Source organism: Chrysemys picta, chromosome 22 (genome assembly GCF_011386835.1).
Source record: "Chrysemys picta bellii isolate R12L10 chromosome 22, ASM1138683v2, whole genome shotgun sequence".
NCBI classification, from domain to species: domain Eukaryota; kingdom Metazoa; phylum Chordata; order Testudines; family Emydidae; genus Chrysemys; species Chrysemys picta.
In genome coordinates, this window is record NC_088812.1 from 11,692,151 (window position 1) to 11,711,760 (window position 19,610).

Sequence of the window (19,610 nt, forward strand, 5' to 3'; positions counted from 1 at the left end):
CTTTTTCTTATCTAGGCTCCTATTACCCCCCATCCCCTCCCAATTTTTCACACTTGCTTTCTGGTCGCGGGAGTCACTGCCAGTCCCTAAAAACGCCTAGAAGGAGGGCTGGTGGCGAAGAGGGGGCAGACCAGGGAGAGGAAGAGAAAAGGAGGCAGGAGGGCCTAGTGGTCAGGACTTGGCCAAGCCAGGTTCAATTCCCCTTCTGCCCAGCCTAGGATAGCGCTGGGAGGACAAACAGGTGGTGCAGTGACAGGGCTTTTGACTTGCTCCTGCCTTGCAGGGCCCCTTCCAGGCACAAAGGGGCAGTCAGGTGGCACAGCCCCTTCCCTTTCTCAGGGCACTAGGGCTGAGTCTCACCCCTTTCACGAGGCAGAGGCTGCCCGTGCCTGCAGCGAGAGTTCACCAGGCCCTGCCCTGAGGCCAGCGTGCGGGTCTGTACAGCATGGCCACACACAGCAGGACCCAGGGCAGAAACAAGAGGCATCTCTTCTTTCCTCTGCTGCTCCTGCATCAAGGCAGCAGCCCCTACGGCTCCTCCTGGGCAGCAGGGTCCCTTCCCTCCCCCTTTAAAAAAGGAGGTTGCCACCCTCCACATGGCACTGGAGAACCTGGACACCCCCCCCCACCCCCAAGAACCAGTACCATGGGCCCAGCTCGCTCTCCTCCAAACTGCAGAGGGAACAATTTCAGAACCAGAAGGGCAGGTTAGCTTTGTGGATTAAGACCAGCCCCTCCTTTCACAGAGGTACGAAGATGCTATCAGGAAAGCAGCGACTTCACAGCCTCAGCCAAGCCGGACAGGTTTCAGAGTAACCACCTTTCCTTCATAGCACAGTTACAAATCGCATGCCTAGCTAGATACAATACCCATCTTGGGCCATGATCAGAGTCACTGAGAGGGAAGCAAATTCCAGCTGTCCCATGCACAAACTAGGGTTAGGCCATTCCTCCTAGCCTATAAATTCACTGTCAGGCTTGTCACGCTGGAGTTCTTTTTCACGGCTGGCTCTCCAGCCTTCAGCATAATGAAAGCTCTGAATAGGGAATTATGCACAGCAAGAGACTAGGAGCACACTATTGCATTCCATGCAGTCAGGGCCTTCCTCTTTTTCTATACACAGAACAGATGAGATCAGGGAGGGTTTTTCCTCTTGTAGTAGTTTATTCACCATCTTTTTCTCCAGGAGTCTTAACCAGTGGCACTTCCCCAGCCGGTCAGCCCTGTCAAACCCTCATTAACTCAACCTCCAAGCTGGGAGGCTGACACGCCACGCCCTACTTTCAGTATGGGAAACTGAGGAACAGCAATGAAGTCTGGGCAGACTCAGGCGTAGCACCAAGGGCTCCCCCTTCTGAAGTCTGCACCTTAACCTCAAGGTCAGCCTATTTCCCCTTTGTAATTATCAGTTAAAAAAACGACAAGAAGCAGTTGAATTCGTTGACTCCTTTGCCTTTAACTTTTATTGATGTGGATAAATACAGAGAGAAACATACTTGACAGCAAGATCCCAAACACCTATAGCCAAATTAGTTAGCCAGCTTTCTGCCGGTTTGTGCAGAGGAAACTCTTCACATTTTGTATGGGGTGGGGGGCGAGGGGGGAGGAGAATGCAGTAGGTATCAGGAGACAGGCAGCAGTGGAAGGGAAGGGAAAAAACCCAAATCGGTCAGTTTGCAACCACAAGGCAGACCCTGAGTGAGAGATCAGAAAACACATTAATTTGGCTCTTTGGCTTGATGTGGGTTAAAAAAAAAAAAAAAAAAAAAAGGTCGTTTGAATCCAATCTGAGTTCCATATAATCGTAGAAAGGAGAAAGCTTCGCAATGGTGCGGTTGTATCACCCCCACCCCCACCAGCTCACCCTGTGCAGACCGCCAGTAGTCAAAAGGTGTTGTGAAGCACCAGTACTTTGAATGCTGTCAAGTGTTCCTTTCGCATCGCACCAGTGAAGGTTCAAGCCAGTTGTGCCCCTCCCAGACTGACAGTGTAGCCATGTCTCAAAGGGAAATGAGTTTACAATGGAATTGTAGCAAACTTCTCTCGTTTTAAAAAATAATGTCCAAAGTTTAAATATTTGTAACACTTCAGAATAGTATTAAATTAACCCTTCCTCCCCCTGCAGTCATCCTTCCCTCCCATCACTTCTCCAAACAAAGGAATGAAGAATTTTAGACCCTTCACTTCCTCAGAGGGAAAAGCATGTTGGAGTGCTATCGGGGGCAGTCCAGGTTTGCCTTAGTGTCTGTGTGAAAGAGCAGATTCAGGACTGCAGGAGGTTCTCTGTGCTGTGGAAAGTTCAGGCAGAGCTTCGTTCTCTCATTGCTGAGATTTCACAGACCCTGTATTTTACCCCCCAACTTCTCCAGAAAAATGGGGACAAATTGAATTTGGAACATCCATGGGAAGTGTCTGCCAATTTCAGCAGCATTGTACATTTCACATCCAGTGCAAGTGGCAGAGTAGCCGTCTTTGCACAGGCCTGGCATGCAGGGGCTGAGGAAGCCAGGTAACTTACACACAGAGGGGCAATGCAGGAAAAGCAACTAGCAAGTATTTAAGGTAGAGCAGCCTCGCCTCCACCCCACCTCCACCATCCAGTGACTGACACCCATGCCATTCTTTCCACTGCCAGGAGAAGTCAGCTTAGACCAAAGCTTAGTTTGGTCACCACAGAATCCCAAATGAGTAAGTCAGGGCCACCTACTTCCACTTCCTGATCCACTAATGCCCACTCGTCCCATCACACCCAAGTTGGTCCCATAGCATAGGGGAAGTCAGAGTCTCTGCTCTATTCCATGAACACACCAAGAATTCTGGATAAAACCTAGAGGCAATTTTAGATGGTACAGCAGACACTGAATTCATGCATTTAAGAGTACCTGAAACACTAGTGATTTCTCTACCCAGTGCATTGTGCTCTTTTTTCCATATGGGATGCGAGATGCGTTTTGGGTAGGGATGCCAGAAGAAAGTTCCCCCCCCCATGATTCAAGCTGAACTCACTGCATCTTAAAAAGGAAACCCCCCTATAAGTAATTTACGTTTTTGTACTTTTTTTTTTTTTTAAATCACAAAAGGGAAGGAAACCTAGAGAACAAAGATTTTCCCCCCAGAATTTGTCCCCCACAATCTTAACCCAGGCCCTATGCTTTAAATAGAATCCACCATTCAGGACAAATACCGGCAAGGCCTGTGCCCCTCACATACCACAAATTATGCAGGATTCGCAAGCTCACACCTGTTGTGAAGGAGATAAATTTGAGTTGGGCTGAGGGGTCCAAATGGGAACAGAATTCCTGAAGCCTGGCCCTGGGATGTACTTTATGGCAGAGAGCTAAGAGCAGTGCATCAGCCCCAGGGCTAGCTTGCAGCTGGAAGTTCAAAGAAATGTAGCCATTTCAAAAAACCTTTTCCTGAAACTGACAAGACATACCCTCCCCTCCCCCCAGAGAAACCCCAGTCTGTTGAACCCTATGAAGGGTTCGCTCCATCCAACCCCTGCAGAGGAGGCTACATCTGAACAGGAAGCTAAAAATCCCCAATAGCAAAAGGGCAGAGCTAGAACGTGCCTATGTCCGGGATTTAAAAAAGCCTCGTTAATGGCTTGGTTAAAGAGACAGCTAGTGTGTGTCACAAAAGCTGCGGCTTAAGCAAAAACCAAAGTCCTGCTCGGAGGCTCAGTGTTACATATATAAAAGGGGAATAAAAGTTTTGCACTCAAAACCAGATGAGGCTGGTACTGGTTGACAGCCCTGCACTGAGATACAGTCTCCCTGGCCTGGGACAGTGCAGTTCCAGGTTAAACAGAACGTTAAAAAGCCAGGCAGAGTTCAATGCAGGGGAGAGGACGTTTCCCAGAAGCGTGTGAAGACAGTTTACTGGAAATTTGGAAAATTATAACCTGAGCCACAAGGGAAAACCTCCAGCTTCTTGGAGAGATTAGTAAATGAAACAAAAAAGCTTGGCCCAAACTAGCTAGGGTTCCCCTGCTTCCACAGCAGCGCTGGGTCCAAGTTCTGTGAGAGAACAACAGCGAAGCAGCCATAGGGGCCCCTCCGCGAGCTACCCCTAGTGGTGCCCTCCGGTCTATGCCACACAGATGCAGGATGGACTTTTCTAGCCAGCAGAAACTCAACTGCTCTAACAATGCAGCATGGAGAACAGGAGACAGGGGTAGGCTGATCCTAATCTGTATCTTGGTGCTTTTGCTTGACATCGGCCATCTGCACTGGGTCAGACTCTCCTCTGGGTAAAACTTGTGTCAGTCTGGATTGACTTCAGCAATTTCCCCCAGATTGACACCAGAGTAAGAGCAGAATCCAGCCCAAGCTTTGCAGAGGACTTGTGCATTTTGAGAGGATGCCATTAAAAACCCAGACTGCGACCTGCCTCCAGCAGCTGCCTCAGATCCTAGGAGATGTCTGCACTGCATCTTTGGCGCACATACTCTGCATTAGAACTACAGTGCTAGCCAGCAGGGATGTTAAACGGTCAGATTCCAAGAGACCTGGGCAAATGCAAGGAGGATTCTGCATTAGGCAGAAATGACTAGATCTCTTTCCAGCCACCGCCACCTTCAGGGGGCTCCAGTTCCAAATACAGCCCCCAGAACTCAAGTCAGCTACAAGAACTTGACCGCTTGTCTCTATGGGCAACTGAGCAGGCAGAAATACACAGGCAGATGGCTGGGGGAGAGACAGACAGATTCCCAACCCCCGCAGGAATGTCAGCCCAAGTGGGGGTCCCTGCCCCTTGTGCAGTGAAAACTCAAGTCACACACTGGCCTGACTGGTCCTGTCACATTTGACCCCAGCCCCCTAGAAAGGACTATTTCAAAACAATTCACTTTTTTGCAGCATTTTTTCTTTGTAACAACAAATAGGAAGAATCTCATTCCATAATGTGATTGAAATTCACTTTGAAGCACCCCCAATCACAATTCTGTTTCGTCACCCTCCTGGTCACAGCAGCTTCCCCCCTCCCCCATCTCACCTCCGCTGTCAGGCTTCCCCCCACAGGAGACTGGAGCCAGAGCCCTGATGGCACCTTGCTGCTGCTCCCACAGCGATGCCAGGTCCTGGCCACTCTAGGCTGCAGACCCACCTGCATTTCAGCGGGCCCTTCGCATAGCAGCCAGCCACACTCCAGTCACCCCCCTCACTACTGGCACACGGCAGACTGAGCCGGTCACAGCAGTGGGGACTTTTCAATGGAACCAGCATGATCTGGTAGGGAACTGCCCTTGCCTCCCAGTGATACTGAGGTGCAGAGGGATCCTCCCCTCCACAGGAAGGAGGGACAGAGCCAATACCAACCGGTGGGTAAAGCCCTTTGCAAGGGGGAGGTGGTGGTCGGCACCAACCTTATTTCACGAACGAGGAAAACTGAAGTGACTCAGCCCAGGTAATGCCCCACGCTGGGATTCCCTGGCTCCATCACCACCAGGCCATGCTGCTTCCATTCATGGCCCTCTTCTTACAGGTCAGCTCCTGACCACCTTCTCTATACCACTCAGCGTTCAAACGAGCTCCCTCCCCCAGCCCCTGCAGCAGCCACAGGGCACTTTATACCACCTGCAGCTTCACAAAATTAAAGTGAACAAAATACTACGAACAGATATAACTTACTGTTTAAATTATTTTAAAAATGTCTTTAAGAGATTCTGCGACACGCTTTAGGTACCCCCGCATCCCCGCCCCCACCGCACAACACCCAGAGGGGGCAGGCCCCTGCAGCCCCATGGGATTCTGATGGGGAGAGCAAGGAGAAGGAAGGACATTTCTTATCCTTTCACAGCTTGGAGGACTCCGAACTCTAAGACCAATAATAAAAATAATAAAATAATAATAATAATAATAAAATAGTTTTGTGAGGCAGTGGGGTCAGACCACCCTGCCCCTCCCCTGCAGGGGGCGGCCCAGATTCCAGGCATGTCTATACAAATTCAGTAGTAAAAAGGACTTTACTTGGGCAAAGGAGGGAGGGGGGGAGGGGGTTCTGAGGGCAGGGGGGGCGGTCGGGGCTTGTCCGTGTTGGCAGCTCTGGAGCTCCCAGGGGCCCTTGGATTCAAGTACTCGCCATACGAGTGGGCGAAGTCGAAAGCCGGGGGCTGGGTGGGCTGCATACCCTGGGCACTCAGCAGCGAGTGAAGCATGTTGACTGTATCCTGGTAGTCAATGGCCTGGTTTGTGTTGTGCCCGTTAGCCCCAGTGGGGCCTTTGTCCGATTTCCCGTGGGCCCCCCTGGCTTTGCCAGCCTGGGGGAAGGGGAGGCCAGCTGCCTCCAAGCTGTGCCCAGGAACCTGGGCAAAGGAAAATTGCACGCCAGCAGCTTTGGAGCTCTTACTGATTTTCGGCTGGTGCTCGTGTGCAGCAGCCGACGCCTCTTCCAGGAGAGGCCTCTTCCGAGAGGCCCCAGACAAGCTGAAGCTTTTATGGGCCAGGGTGTTCTGCTGGCTGCTGTGTTTAGAGTCTCCCGGTCGCTTGCCCCCAGCTGCAGGCTGCGCGTGCAAGTGTTTGTGCAAGTGATGATTGTGATGGTGGTGGTTGGACAAGTGGGCCTTGTGTTTCTCCTTGTGCTCCCGGCTCTTCCCGCTGCTCTCGTCTGAGGAGCTGTGCCGATCCGAGGCAGTCGGCACCTTGATGCGCATTTTGATCTCCTCTGGTTTGGAGGAGAGCGGTCTGTCCCCTCCTCCCCCTGCCACAGGGATCCTCAGCTTCAGGGCGGAGGCCTTGTCGCTCTTTTCCAAAGGAGGGCGCTCTGCGCTTTCGGAGCTGCTGGTGGGAATCTTCAGGACGACTGGGGAGGGGTTGTTCTCCTGCTGGACTTCCCTCTCCCTCTGCTGCTGGACCAGAAGATTCTGTGCAGCATAGGCGTACTGAGACCGCACGTTGGCCTCCATGTTCTCCAGCTGCCGCTTCTGTGCGGCCAGCTCTTCGGCGTGCTTGGCGCGGTACTCTTTCAGTGACACCTTTGCCGACGGCGCGCTCTTGCCGCCCTGCTTCTGGTAAGCCGCGCCATCCTGTTCAGGGGCTGCTGAGCTTTCGTTAGTCCTGTGAACCTGGCCAGCCTCTAGCTTGTGTGGAGGATGGTGGGACATCCAGTGCTCTGGCTGAAACATATCCATACTGCTGAGGTCACTGGGAGAGTCCTCTGCATCTGGGAGGGGAGGCCCGGCTCCTGCCGTCGAGGAAGTTGACATACTCATTAAGCCTGCAATGTTCATGTCGGAATTGTTCCTGGAGATCATGCTGAGAATAGTTTGCTCTGAGAGGCACTCGTCTTCTCCTTGGTCATCTGCTTTGGATTTCTTGGCTGCTTGGGAGGCCTGCAATAAAGCAGCAAGAAAGGGCATTTGTACCTCGGTGGCTTTATGTCACCGACACAGGCCCTGTTACCCACTCATGGAGACGAAGCGAGCAACTGCCACAGTGCAGACTTAGCAGCAAAACTGAGGTGCCCACAATCACGCAGCTTCCCTCGTATTGGGGCTATCACACTAGATGGTCCTGCAACAAGTTGCACATCTCTCACCTGCTCCTGCACCAGCCTGGGGGAGAAAACTGTTTGCGAAACACATTTTTGCCCCAGAAGAGACCACACATTTACAAATAGAGACAGCAGCAAAAAGGGCTCCAGAGGAGACCCCGGCAATTACAGGCCGGAAAGCCTGACTTCAGTACCGGGCACACTGGTTGAAAAGTTTGTTCTTTTCTATAGTGTCAGACACATAGATGAACATAACTTGTTATTGAAGAGACAACATGTGGACAAGGGGGATCCCGTAGACTTAGTGCCCTTAGATTTTCAGAAAGCCTTTGACAAGGTCCCTCACCAAAGATTAAGTAAAGTAAGCCGTCATGGGGTTCTCGCAGGGATCGGTAACCGGTTAAAAGACAGGAAACAAAGGGTAGGAATAAATGGTCAGTTTTCAGAATGGAGAGAGGTAAATAGTGGTGTCCCACAGGGGTCTGTACTGGGCCCAGTCCTATTTAACATTCATAAATGATCTGGAAAAAGGGGTAAACAGTGAGGTGGCAAAATCTGCAGATGACAAAACTACTCAAGATACTTGAGTCCAAAGCAGACTGTGAAGAGCTACAAAAGGCTCTCTCAAAAGCCTTGGGTGACTGGGCAACAAAATGGCAGATGAAATTCAATGTAGATAAATACAAAGTAATGCACATTGGAAAACATAATCCCAACTATACATATAAAATGATGGGGTCTAAATTAGCTGTTATCACTCAAGAAAGATCCTGGCGCCATTGTGGATAGTTCCCTGAAAACATCCACTCAAAGTGCAGCAGCAGTCAAAAAAAATCTAACGGGAATCATTAAGAAAGGGATAGATAATAAGACAGAAAATATCATGTTGCCTCTATATAAATCCATGGTACGCCCACATCTTGAATACTGCGCGCAGCTGTGGTCGCCCCATCTCAAAAAAGATATATTGGAATTGGAAAAGGTTCAGAAAAGGGCAACAAAAGTGATTAGGGGTATGGAAAGGCTGCCATCTGAGGAGAGATTAATAAGACTGGGACTTTTCAGCTTGGAAAAGAGACGAATATGGGGGGCTATGATAGAGGTCTATAAAATCATGACGGATGTGGAGAAAGTAAGTATTATTTACTCCTTCTCATAACACAGGAGCTAGGGGTCACCAAATGGAATCAATAGGCAGCAGGTTTAAAAACAAACAAAAAGGAAGAATTTTTTCACACAAAACGCACAGTCAACCTGTGGAACTCCTTGCCAGAGGATGTTGTGAAGGCCAGGACTATAACAGGGTTCTAAAAAGAACTAGATAAGTTCCTGGAGGATAGGTCCATCAATGGCTATTAGCCAGGCTGGGCAGGGATGGTGTCCCTAGCCTCCATTTGCCAGGGGATGGCTCATTTGATGATTCCCTGTTCTGTTCATTCCCTCTGGGGCCCCTGGCATTGGCCACTGTCGGCAGACAGGACACTGGGCTAGATGGACCTTTGGTCTGACCCACTCTGGCCGTTCTTATGTTCGTGTAGCCCTTATGGCTTCAAACATACATTAAAGTAAAGATTAGAGGCCACAGAAAGGGGCAGCCCAGCCCTCCCCACTCGCTCACAGATGGGGAGGTATTACATAAGCCTTCATAAGGAACGGGTTTGTCAAGCCCTGGCTAGAAAAAAAAAAGCTAGCTCATCAACGAGTTAATTCAAGACTAATGAAAACAGAAATGTATGGTCTGTTAATCTTGAAGTGCCCCTCCCCTGAGCACTGTCAGAACTAGAGACAACACAGCTCAGAAGCCAGACAGGAGACTCAGAGCCAGAGCAGTGGACAGCAGCCCCAAGAGAGGAAATTCTTACCCGCCAGTTGCGGATGCGTTTGAGCCGGTTGGGAGTTTTCTCAAGAATCTGCAGGAATTCATGAGTCAGCTCTGTAAAGGGGATACACAAAACACAGACAAGAGGGTCAGAGGGAGGATGTAGAGCAGTCACAAGCCAGCAGCCCGCTGCTCCCTGACGGGTGAAGCTATTCATGAGGAGATGGAGCTATTTCAGGAAGGGAAATACGGTGAAGTAGTAGCGCTGACTATTGAAACTCATCCCACTTCATGACTTCTACTATCTCTATTGCACCACAGAAGCTGCCACACTGAAAACCTTGGCAAGATCAGAAGCCCTTGAAGTCCATGAATTGGTCAGTGGCTGTGTCTGAATGGCAGACCCAGGAACAGATGCCAAGATAATAAGATTGCCTTTTTGGGGGGACCTTGCTCCAAAACTTACCGTCTAAGAGCTCCAGAGTTACAGTGCCATCAACGTATTCCCACCAGTGCTTCCCGTCCGTGGAGACTGGGATCTCCCAGTTGGACCACTTACAAGCCAGGTGGATACAGACGCAGGCCACAACGGGAGGGGTGTACTGCAGGCTGAAGGTGGTCAGGTGCAGGCTGACGTCACCAGCAGGGAGAGAGAAACAGAAAGCCATGAACTCCCAAGCCTGAATCTCAGCACACACAATCCCCCGCTGAACAGACACTGCGGAAGTGGTGGGCATGGTGGGAACGTTCCTGAAGGGAAAAGGGCAATTCCTCCCCCAATACATCCCTTGTTGTCAAGGCGTCTCTATGCACTGCCAAGTCACTTGTTATTTCCCTGTGCTGCTCAAACCAATTCATTTCCAGGCTTCTTCACAAGCTCCTCCCAACTCTGGGCCCCATTGCCTATTGCAGGGGGAAAAGAAACTAAGTTATGCCGGACTTCAGCAGAACTCCCCTGAGGCCCAACCTCAGAACCCAAGGGAAGCAGCGGGCAGCTTGGTTCTTGGTAGAGCCTACGCTCGGAAGTGGGCTCTGCTCAACCTGAGGAGAGATTGAGACAGCTCCATTCCTCCTGCTGAAGCAAATTCACATGGCTGGAAAATGCCGATTCCCAAGCCAAGCAAAACTCCTGTGAAGTCAATGTGATCGGTAATGACACATGCATCATTGTGAGCGACCCAACAACCAACAGTTCAAACAACGAAGCCCACAGAGACTTCCACTCCTGCCTCCTACTCTCAAACCTTGGCTTCCTCAAACCACACAACTTCTGAATGTCGATGGAACTGGGGGATTAACAACTGCCAACTCAGAAAGACACTGCAGGACAAGACTGGGCCTCAGCACCCCCCTTCTCCCCCGACATGGCAAACAAAGCCTCAAATCCACTTCATAGGACAATTTATTCTGGAGGTGCCATTCAGAGTTAAGGTTGAGCTCCATTTCACAGGGATTCAACCTCTGCTTTGTATGAAAAATACATTGTATTCGCCACAACTTTACAGCACCCACTCTTAGAATACAAGATTAGTTTCCTGAGAATTTCCTAGATTAATCTAATTGTAGTTAGAATATAATAAAAACTGAGTCCTGTAGGAGATTTAGTATATGTTGGTCTTCTTTGTTCTGAATTATTTTCTCAGAATGGCAGGTTTCAGAGTAGCAGCCGTGTTAGTCTGTATCCGCAAAAAGAACAGGAGCACTTGTGGCACCTTAGAGACTAACAATTTTATTAGAGCATAAGCTTTCGTGGACTACAGCCCACTTCTTCGGATGCATAGAATGGAACATACAGTGAGGAGACACACAGACACCATGAAAAGGTGGCTATTTCCCCATGTTAAGTATCCTCACACCTTCTTGTTAAACTGTCTGAAATGGGCTATCTTGATTATCACCACAAACGTTTTTTCTATTAATTAGCCTCTTACAGTTAGTTGGGCAACTCCCACCTTTTCATGCTCTCTGTATGTGTATATATATCTCCTTACTATATGTTCCACTCGATGCATCCAAAGAAGTGGGTTGTAGCCCACGAGAGCTTATGCTCAAATAAATCTGTTAGTCTCTACGGTGCCACAAGTACTCCTGTTCTTCTCAGAATGGACTCTCCAAACCTTTGTTTTACTTAAAAATAAATCTAGCGCATGGCCTACATTTGTACAAATGTCAGTCGTAAAGTAAGCTAAGTCATTAACAATCGCTGTAACTAACTGTTACGATTATTGTATAGGCCCCAAACAGGTTCAGGTAATTTAAATTAGGTCATTGTGACAGATAACTCAGCCAATCACTACTCTACTTCTACAGCCAATTGCCATGCCATAAATCCACTGGTTGATGCCTCAGTGGTCTATAAGGGAGCCTGGTCTCATGTCAAGAGTTTTCACTGGTCTATTACTTGGCCCAACTGTCACTGCTGCCTTGGGCATCAAGAAAACAGTGTCGAGGAAACTTGGAAAGCACTGACACTGGGACTCATGGACAGGGGTCTGCCACCCACGCCCCTCTCCTTTCACAGAAACTGGGCTCACCAAACACAAGCCTCGAAACCATTAAGTCAATTCCAAATTAAGAGCCAGATCTGCCAGTATACTAGGGTTGCTATGTGCTGCTCTGGTGATGCAAAGCTGCTGGAACCAGTTTAACCAGTCAGTGGGCTCTGGCCGCTGTGCACTGCTCTGGGGTACCGGTGAACCTGCCCTTAAGAGTTAACATTTTAAAGAATGATTTATGGTTGATCGTACATAACCACAAATCACTAGAACGACCACACTGTAGCATTTCCTTTGTGTTTCTTGTTCTATAAGTTCATGTCTGAAATGTGTCATTTCAAAAAGAGCGCCCAGACAAAAAGCTACATTAAGATGGAGTGAAGGTTGAGAGCATGCATCAGTAATATCAGGATTAAAAAACAGTTCAGCAGAGATCCTTGGAGCAATCTGCAGAGATGGGAGAGAATTACTTCCATTTCATAGGGATGGCAGGACAGAGTGGGACTTGCCCAAGATATGTGTGTGTGTGATTCACGCACAATCAGTGGCAGAGCAGGGAATAGAAGCAGATTTTCCAACTGAGGCCTTATCTACACTAGAAACGGACTATTGGCATAGCCAGGCCACAAGTCACCCTAATAGAGATGCAGCTTATACAGTTCCCCAAATAAGCTATGCTAGCAAAGCTACGTCACTTAGGGATGTGGTCCCCCCACCTCCAACCAACAGAGCTATACGGGAAAGACTTAAGTATACGAAGCCTAAGTCCGAGTTCACCTGCTGAACCAGTCCTTTCTGATGCAGAGAGCTGCATACCTAAGGGCATGTCTCTGCCTTTGACGTTTCTCGCTATATTGCTCTGCCTTTCTCCAACAGCTCCTCCTGAATGAAACCTAGGTGTCTCCAGTACACATGGTTGAAGTTAAACAACTTTTCACTGAACTGGATTCCATGCATTTGCATGAAGTAATGGCCGCAAGAATTTCCATTTTTGAAGAGATTCCAATTTGGGCCTCTTATTGGTACTGGAATTAATTTTTCAATCCTTATTTGAAAATCTGAAGTCACCTCAAGATCTTAAGAGAAAGAAGCCAAACTACCTTAGTTCTTTTCTAAGTCCATCTCTTCAGGAGTAAACATCTAGCATCAGACCACTGCATAGCACACTGCCAAATCTCTCACTGCTTCCTCGCATTCCCCCATCTATCCGTATCCACCTGATGTCTTGTCAACTGCAAGGCTCTCTGGGGCAGGAGGCATCGCTTGGTTCTGTTTGGACAGTGCCTAGCACCATGGGTTCCCGGTCCATGACAGGACTCCCAGGCACTTCAGTAATGCAAATAAGCACTTAGAGTCACTTCTTCAAATACTCCCTTTCAAATCAATTTCTTCTTCTTCTATTAACTGCCCAAACAGAAGTCTGCACTGTCCAGGGGCTGTCCCCTCATCTGCTGTAGACTGCTCCATGGGACAGGGACCCTTTCTTCTGTTGCACCCCCCCCACACACTCTCCCAAACTCACTAGATAATCCTCCAATGCGTCCAAATGGCATTTCCCCCCCGCCCCCCCACCTCCAGATAAACCCCTCTGCTAGAAACATAGGAATCAATTCAAAGTAACAACCTGTTGGTCGCCATGAAGTAGGAAGTTTGTGCCAAATCCTTGCTGGCTGGAAAGGGAAAGGAAAAAACAGGAGTTAGCTTGAACGCTTTGGCCGAGACTTCCAGAGTACTAGTCTGCTAGAAGTACAGGCTTCTACAGGGAGTGGCCACAGAGAGCACAGAACTGGATATGAAAGATCCCGCTGGTTTGATTTGTTTCAGTTCTGCCCCACAGCAACAGAAAATTTGCAGTTAACAAAACCACTGTGTTGTGCTTTACAGCAACTCAAAATTATACCCATTCCTGCACCCATTTCAGCAATTTGCCACTGCAGCATCTTTACTTCGACGTTAGATACCCCACCACGAAACACTCTGTGCGGTATCTGTCTGGGTAATTCACAGGGACCGCTGTTAATGACTGCTCCCACCTCCTGCTTATACAGCCCTTTTCAACCAAAGCATCCCCTGTTATTTAAACTCTGAGCTCTCTAGAGGAACCACTTCACCCAGCATGGAAATACAGCCACCTCTGTGAGGGAAGGTAGCAAGCGTTCAACAGCACACTTTAGGTCTCTTACCTCGCACAAGCTGCGTGCACTTCACCACGTGCGTATGGGGGTGATCAATAGTGATCTCGAACCCTGAAAGAATGGCAGAGACACGTGGCCATTAGGTAACAGACATGGCACCCTCATAATTTCCACACATCGGACATGCCTCCTGCTCCTGGGGAGGCAAGTCAGCTTCCCCTCTGCACTAAACGCTCACACTTTCTGCTCCAAGGCAAGCAGGAATACAGCAGAAGGATCAAGCTGCCCAGTCACAAAACTGGAAGGTCACTGGTTTCCAAGCAGCTAAATAGCTTATTGCTGAAGAGACGTCACTGGAAACAAAACACCTATTAGGGATTTTAACTAGGACAAAGCCTCTTGCAGCAGCTGGAAGGAAGAAAACTAGCATTTGCTCAAAGGAATGTGTGTCACCCAAAAAGCCACAAGGAAGGAGGTGTCTTCCATTCGAGGGAGCCTGTAGCATGAATGTCATATGAGGTTAATCCTTGCTTCAGTTTTCCATTTAGTTTTGCAAGTTGTTTTTAAAATGACAGCCCACATGCTGAGCATCCACTTGTGTCTGTTTACTTCTCTCACCAACGTATTCATGGCAGAACTGGGGTTCTAGAAGAGGCAACTAGGAGGACTGAGCACAGGACATTCTACACTTCAAATGCAGACTCCAAAGTTATCTTGCTGTGTAACTGTGGGCAAGCCACTTAACATCTCTGGCCCTCGCTTCTGCACTCCAAGATAGGGATGCTTACCCACTTCACAGGGCAGTTAGAAGTAGTGAAGTTTTGTCAAGTATTATAAAGATGTGAAGTGCTATTAACTACCTTGCAGGCTAAAGACTAGTGAGAAGGGTTTGAATAAGAACAGCCAGACTGGGTCAGACCAACAGTCCATCCAGCCCAGTATCCTGTCTTCCGACAGCGGCCAATCCCAGGGGCCCCAGAGAGAATGAACAGAGCAGGGAATCATCAAGTGACCCATCCCCTGTCGCCCATTCCCAGCTTCTGGCAAACAAGAGGCTAGAGATGCTATCCCTGTCCAGCCTGGACAATAGCCATTGATGGACCTATCCTCCAGGAACTTATCTAGTTCTTTTTTGAACCCTGTTATAGTCTTGGCCTTCACAACATCCTCTGGAAAGGAGTTCCACAGGTTGAGTGTGCGTTATGTGAAAAAATACTTCCTTTTGTTTGTTTTAAACCTGCTGCCTATTAATTTCCTTTGGTGCCCCCTAGTTCTTGTGTTACGAGAAGGAGTAAATAACACTTCCTTATTGACTTTCTCCACACGTGTAATGATTTTATATACCTCTATCATAGCCCCCCTTAGTCATCTCCTGACTTAGTTGTTTCCTGAATGAATCAGTAAAGATAATTTAAAATATATATATATATATATATATAAAGATTCTTTTGGCTTTTTCTTAGTCATGGTTACTACAAACAGAAGCCTCTACCACTCAGGTATCTAGTAGAGCCACAGAAAAGGCCAAATCTTAGAGGTAGAGGGCTACATTAAAAAAAAAAAAAAAAAAAAAAAAACCTCCCAAGAAAACTGATGCTACAATAGCCCATCTGAACGTGAGCAGCAAGTAACCTGATCAAAACATGAACATTCATTCTAGGCTCCCTTCACTACCCAGAGCGGATTGTCTCCTATTCCAGCCACTGGATTAGAGTACCACACTCTTACAATTTATAGCACTTGTACCCAGAGTAACTGGCATCCAAGCAGAACAAAACCTGTTGGGGATAGAAACAAGCCAAACTCTGCATGTTTAAGCTGTTAACAACTCAAAATAAAGAAAGTGAAACCTGAAACACATGTATTAGAAGCAAGTCATGAACTGGTGGTGTGAAAAAAGTTTGTTGCCTGGGCTCTTGCTCTCTCACTGGCCAGCTGTGCATCTGCCCTCCAGCTGTGGAGAAGACTGTAGGGTTAGACTCTCCGCTCTGCAGAACCCTCCTGGGTCTGGGATTCGAGTGGAAGCCCGTCCGCTTTGAAAAACTTACCCAGGGTCTGCAGTATAATGCTCTCTAGAATGACCAGGTCTTGAGCTTGCTGCAGGTAAGCCTGGGGTTGAGAGGACAGGCAGGTTACTCACGATGAGGCACTCTGTATAAAGCCTGCACATTTCTAACTCTCTCTCAGGGAGGCCAAAAAATAAAAAAAAAAAATCAAGGGGGAATCTTTATCCCACTCAGTACTAGAGGGAACCGGCACAGATTCCCTCCCAGAAGAGAGAAAGCAGAGTGCTGCATGGATACACTCCCCTGCTAGTGTTCATTGGACAGGGGTTGCTGTGGCTGGAGCTACACGCTTTAGTCTCTCTCTCTCTCTCCATAAGAGTTTTAAACACGAAGGGACATGTCAACATGAGCAGTGTGGGTTAAAATTTAACCTTTTCATCTATTTTTTTCTACAAGCTTTGGCTCCCGGATAAAGGTTCCCCCTTTCAGCAGGGTTGGAGGACACTCAGTTCCAGTTTTGAAGGGCTGTCATGAGAGATGGGGAAAATGGAAACATTTTTAACAATCCCACCATTAGGTGGGTGGAGAGAGGTTGAACTGCACACACCATTTTCTGCTTTGCTACAAGTGCTATTTAACCCTGGCAGACATGTTCACTCCCTACTCAGAAGCCTCTAATACAGACACGATTACATGGCACATCTGATTCTTTCGTTCACACCCGCATAGCGGAGGGAAACAGGAGAGATCACAGAGCAGGAGAGACAAGTCATCTGCTCTGAAGAAGCCTGAAAACTGTGCTGTACAATAGTGGTTGATTTGAAAGCTGCATTCTGCAATGTAACCACTCATTTACAGAACAGATGGTTATGTACTGGAGTTAATGAGATGCTTTAGCCCCACAAGTTACTTAGGTTACCAGGATTCTACGTTTCAGGATGCAGTACCCTTTGAGGATGTTCTCATCCCTCCCTCTCGAGCATGGAAATCATTCTGCTGGTGTCTGGCCACTTACCTCACTTCTAGTGTCTGGAAGGGTGTCCTGAGGATGCAGGCATGCATGCGCTACCTTGATTACGTGCTCCAGCTTCCGAGGCTGTTCCTCCACCTTGGCTGCCAAGAACAGGGCTGCTGGTGCCACAGACTTCATGGAGGGAGAAAAACAAAAGTGGTCTCCTGGTTCAAGTATTCACAAGCCTGTAATGTTAGCATCCTGATGGGGTCTGCTGCTATGAGACGGAGCAATCTTAGAGCTCCAAAACCATTGTATTTACTGATTTCCTCCAGGCCGCAAATACAGAGACAAGGTGGAGATACAGATTTGAGGGAATACTCTTCCTGTATCCCATTTAGATGTCTGTAGTAGGAAAACCTTATGATTTTTTTTTTTTTAAGCATCAGTAAAAGTTCAGGATTAAAGCTACAAAAAGTCAATTTCTAAGACTGACTAGAGAGACCATTCCCATAACAAGAAAGATCTTTTAAAGAGCCAAAGAATGTCAGCTGGGACAAAAGCAACAGAGGGTCCTGTGGCACCTTTCAGACTAACTGAAGTATGGGGAGCATAAGCTTTCGTGGGTAAGAACCTCACTTCTTCAGATGCAAGACAAAAGCTGTGACAAACGTAGAACTACCGTACTGTCAATTACATGACAGCTTTGGCCCAAAGAGATCAGCTCTGGCTATTTTACAGAACAGTAAACGGCGGTACAAAGAAGTGATGCGCTCAGGGCCACACAGCAGAGAAAAAGAGCAGAAAGAAGCCAGATCTCCTGACTCCCCCTCTTGTGCCTTGGCCACAGCCTCCCCAACGTATTGAGGGGGCAACGGGGACAATGAACATTGTCATGGCTTTCAGACAAGGGAAGGCGACAGCCCGAACAATACTTACATTGCGATGAAACTGGGTGAAGGACTGGACCATGTAGAAGCGGTGCATGTACACGATGGCGGTGTTGATGGTCAGCTGCGAGCTGAAGGCGTAGGGTTAAGAAAAAGCCGCCCTGAAGCTGTACATGTCCCGCTTCACCTGGCGAACTGCTCGCGAGCCGGGACCGACAGACCAGGGCGGTGCGGGCAGCCACCGCACGTGACGAGAGGGTTCGCGGGGTAGGTTCATTGACACACATGGCCTGACTCGTGCGGACTGTCACCGCCTGGCGCCCGAGTATAACGACCGGGGGGGGGGGGGGGGGGCGCATACACCCGGCCATCACGGGGCCGCCGGGACTCGCCCCGGAAACCCCGCGTGAGGCCAGGAATCGCGTTACTGCTCCCGGGCCGGTCCGCCCGCCGCCCTCCCGGCCCCGCTACTCGAGCCCCCCGGCCCAGCCCGCCCCGCTACTCGAGCCCCCCGGCCCCGCCCGGCCCCGCCCGGCTACTCGAGCCCCCCGGCCCCGCCCCGCTACTCGAGCCCCCCGGCCCCCGCGGCCCAGCCCGGCCCCGCTACTCGAGCCCCCCGGCCCCCCTACTCGAGCCCCCCGGCCCCCCTACTCGAGCCCAGGCCCGCGGCCCAGCCCGGCCCGGCCCCGCTACTCGAGCCCAGGCCCCGCCCCGCTACTCGAGCCCCCGGCCCAGCCCGGCCCGGCCCCGCTACTCGAGCCCAGGCCCCCCGGCCGAGCCCGGCCCGGCCCCGCTACTCGAGCCCAGGCCCGCGGCCCAGCCCGGCCCGGCCCCGCTACTCGAGCCCAGGCCCCCCGGCCCAGCCCGGCCCGGCCCCGCTACTCGAGCCCCCCGGCCCCCGCGGCCCAGCCCGGCCCGGCCCCGCTACTCGAGCCCAGGCCCCCCGGCCGAGCCCGGCCCGGCCCCGCTACTCGAGCCCAGGCCCGCGGCCTAGCCCGGCCGGCGCGGATACACGTTGAGGCGCTGGCCCATGTCCTGGAGCAGGTTGGCCGCCTGCTGCCGGTTCGAGAGCTCCTTGTCGGGGTCGAGCCCGGCGCGCCGGGACGGGCTGCGCTCCAGCTGCTCCCGGCTGAAGTACCAGCGCTTCCCCGCGCCGCCGCCGCCGCCGGCCCCTCCGCTCGCCGAGGCCTCCATGGCGATCCGCGGGCGCGCGCACGCCCCGCCGGGCGCGCACGCGCAACGTCGCGCGCGCATGCGCCCCTAAGCGCGGCCGGGGCCCCGCGTGGCTCCGAGCGAGCGCCGGGGGCCCGAGCGGGGCCGTACTGCGCATGCGGCCGGCGCGTGCCCCGTTCAGGAGTACGAGCCGAGTCCGGCTTGTGCGCAGGCTGCTGCTAGGCCCCTGCGTAGGCCCTCACTGCGCATGCGTACGATCTAGGGGCGCCTAGGGAACAGAACTGGGCATGCGCCTAGGGAACAGAGCTGGGCATGCGCAAGAGCCAGGCCCGCAGGGCGGCAGGCACATAGCTGGGTGGGGATGCTGGTTTGACTTCTGACCCTTCCAGCCAGCCTGACCCCAGCCCCCGTGACCCCATCTGACCCCCAGCCCTGTGACCCCTATAGCCCCACTTGTGACCCCATCTGACCCCCAGCCCCGTGACCCCTATAACCCCACTTGTGACCCCAGCCCCCCAGTGACCCTACCTGTGACCTCCAGCCCCATGACCCCTATAGCCCCCACTTGTATCCCCAGCCCCCCAGTGACCCTACTTGTGACCCCAGCCCCCATGACCCCTGTAACTCCACTTGTATTCCCAACCCCCC

General features: G+C 50.6%; 1 protein-coding gene across 5 annotated transcripts; it reads right to left on the minus strand.

Moving 5' to 3' along the window:
* Positions 1-1,437: 1,437 nt before the first annotated feature.
* Positions 1,438-19,110, minus strand: CCNT1 (cyclin T1). Of its 5 annotated transcripts, XM_065576601.1 has the most exons (9): positions 18,802-19,068; positions 17,839-17,920; positions 16,963-17,091; positions 15,990-16,050; positions 13,990-14,052; positions 13,431-13,476; positions 9,778-9,941; positions 9,355-9,425; positions 1,438-7,331 (listed from the first exon to the last, which is right to left on the minus strand). In XM_065576601.1, exons 1-9 carry the CDS (start codon positions 19,041-19,043, stop codon positions 5,967-5,969), a joined length of 2,223 nt encoding a protein of 740 aa, XP_065432673.1. In that variant the 5' UTR covers positions 19,044-19,068; the 3' UTR covers positions 1,438-5,966. The 5 variants fall into 5 exon arrangements, 4 of the variants coding, with proteins under 4 accessions (XP_065432673.1, XP_042713319.2, XP_065432675.1 ...); XR_010594528.1 differs by lacking the exon at positions 9,778-9,941 and having other exon boundaries at positions 5,948-7,331; positions 18,802-19,110; XM_042857385.2 differs by lacking the exons at positions 15,990-16,050; positions 17,839-17,920; positions 18,802-19,068.
* Positions 19,111-19,610: the final 500 nt, after the last annotated feature.

Bases quoted from the DNA above. Each gene is read 5' to 3' on its own strand.
- CCNT1 (XM_065576601.1), bottom strand. From the start codon at position 19,043: ATGCGCGCGCGACGTTGCGCGTGCGCGCCCGGCGGGGCGTGCGCGCGC. The intron at 13,477-13,989 runs GTAAGAGACCTA...TTCCCTTTCCAG, and splicing joins GTGCACGCAGCTTGTGCGAG to CCAGCAAGGATTTGGCACAA. The intron at 7,332-9,354 runs GTAAGAATTTCC...GCTTTATTGCAG, and splicing joins AACGCATCCGCAACTGGCGG to GCCTCCCAAGCAGCCAAGAA.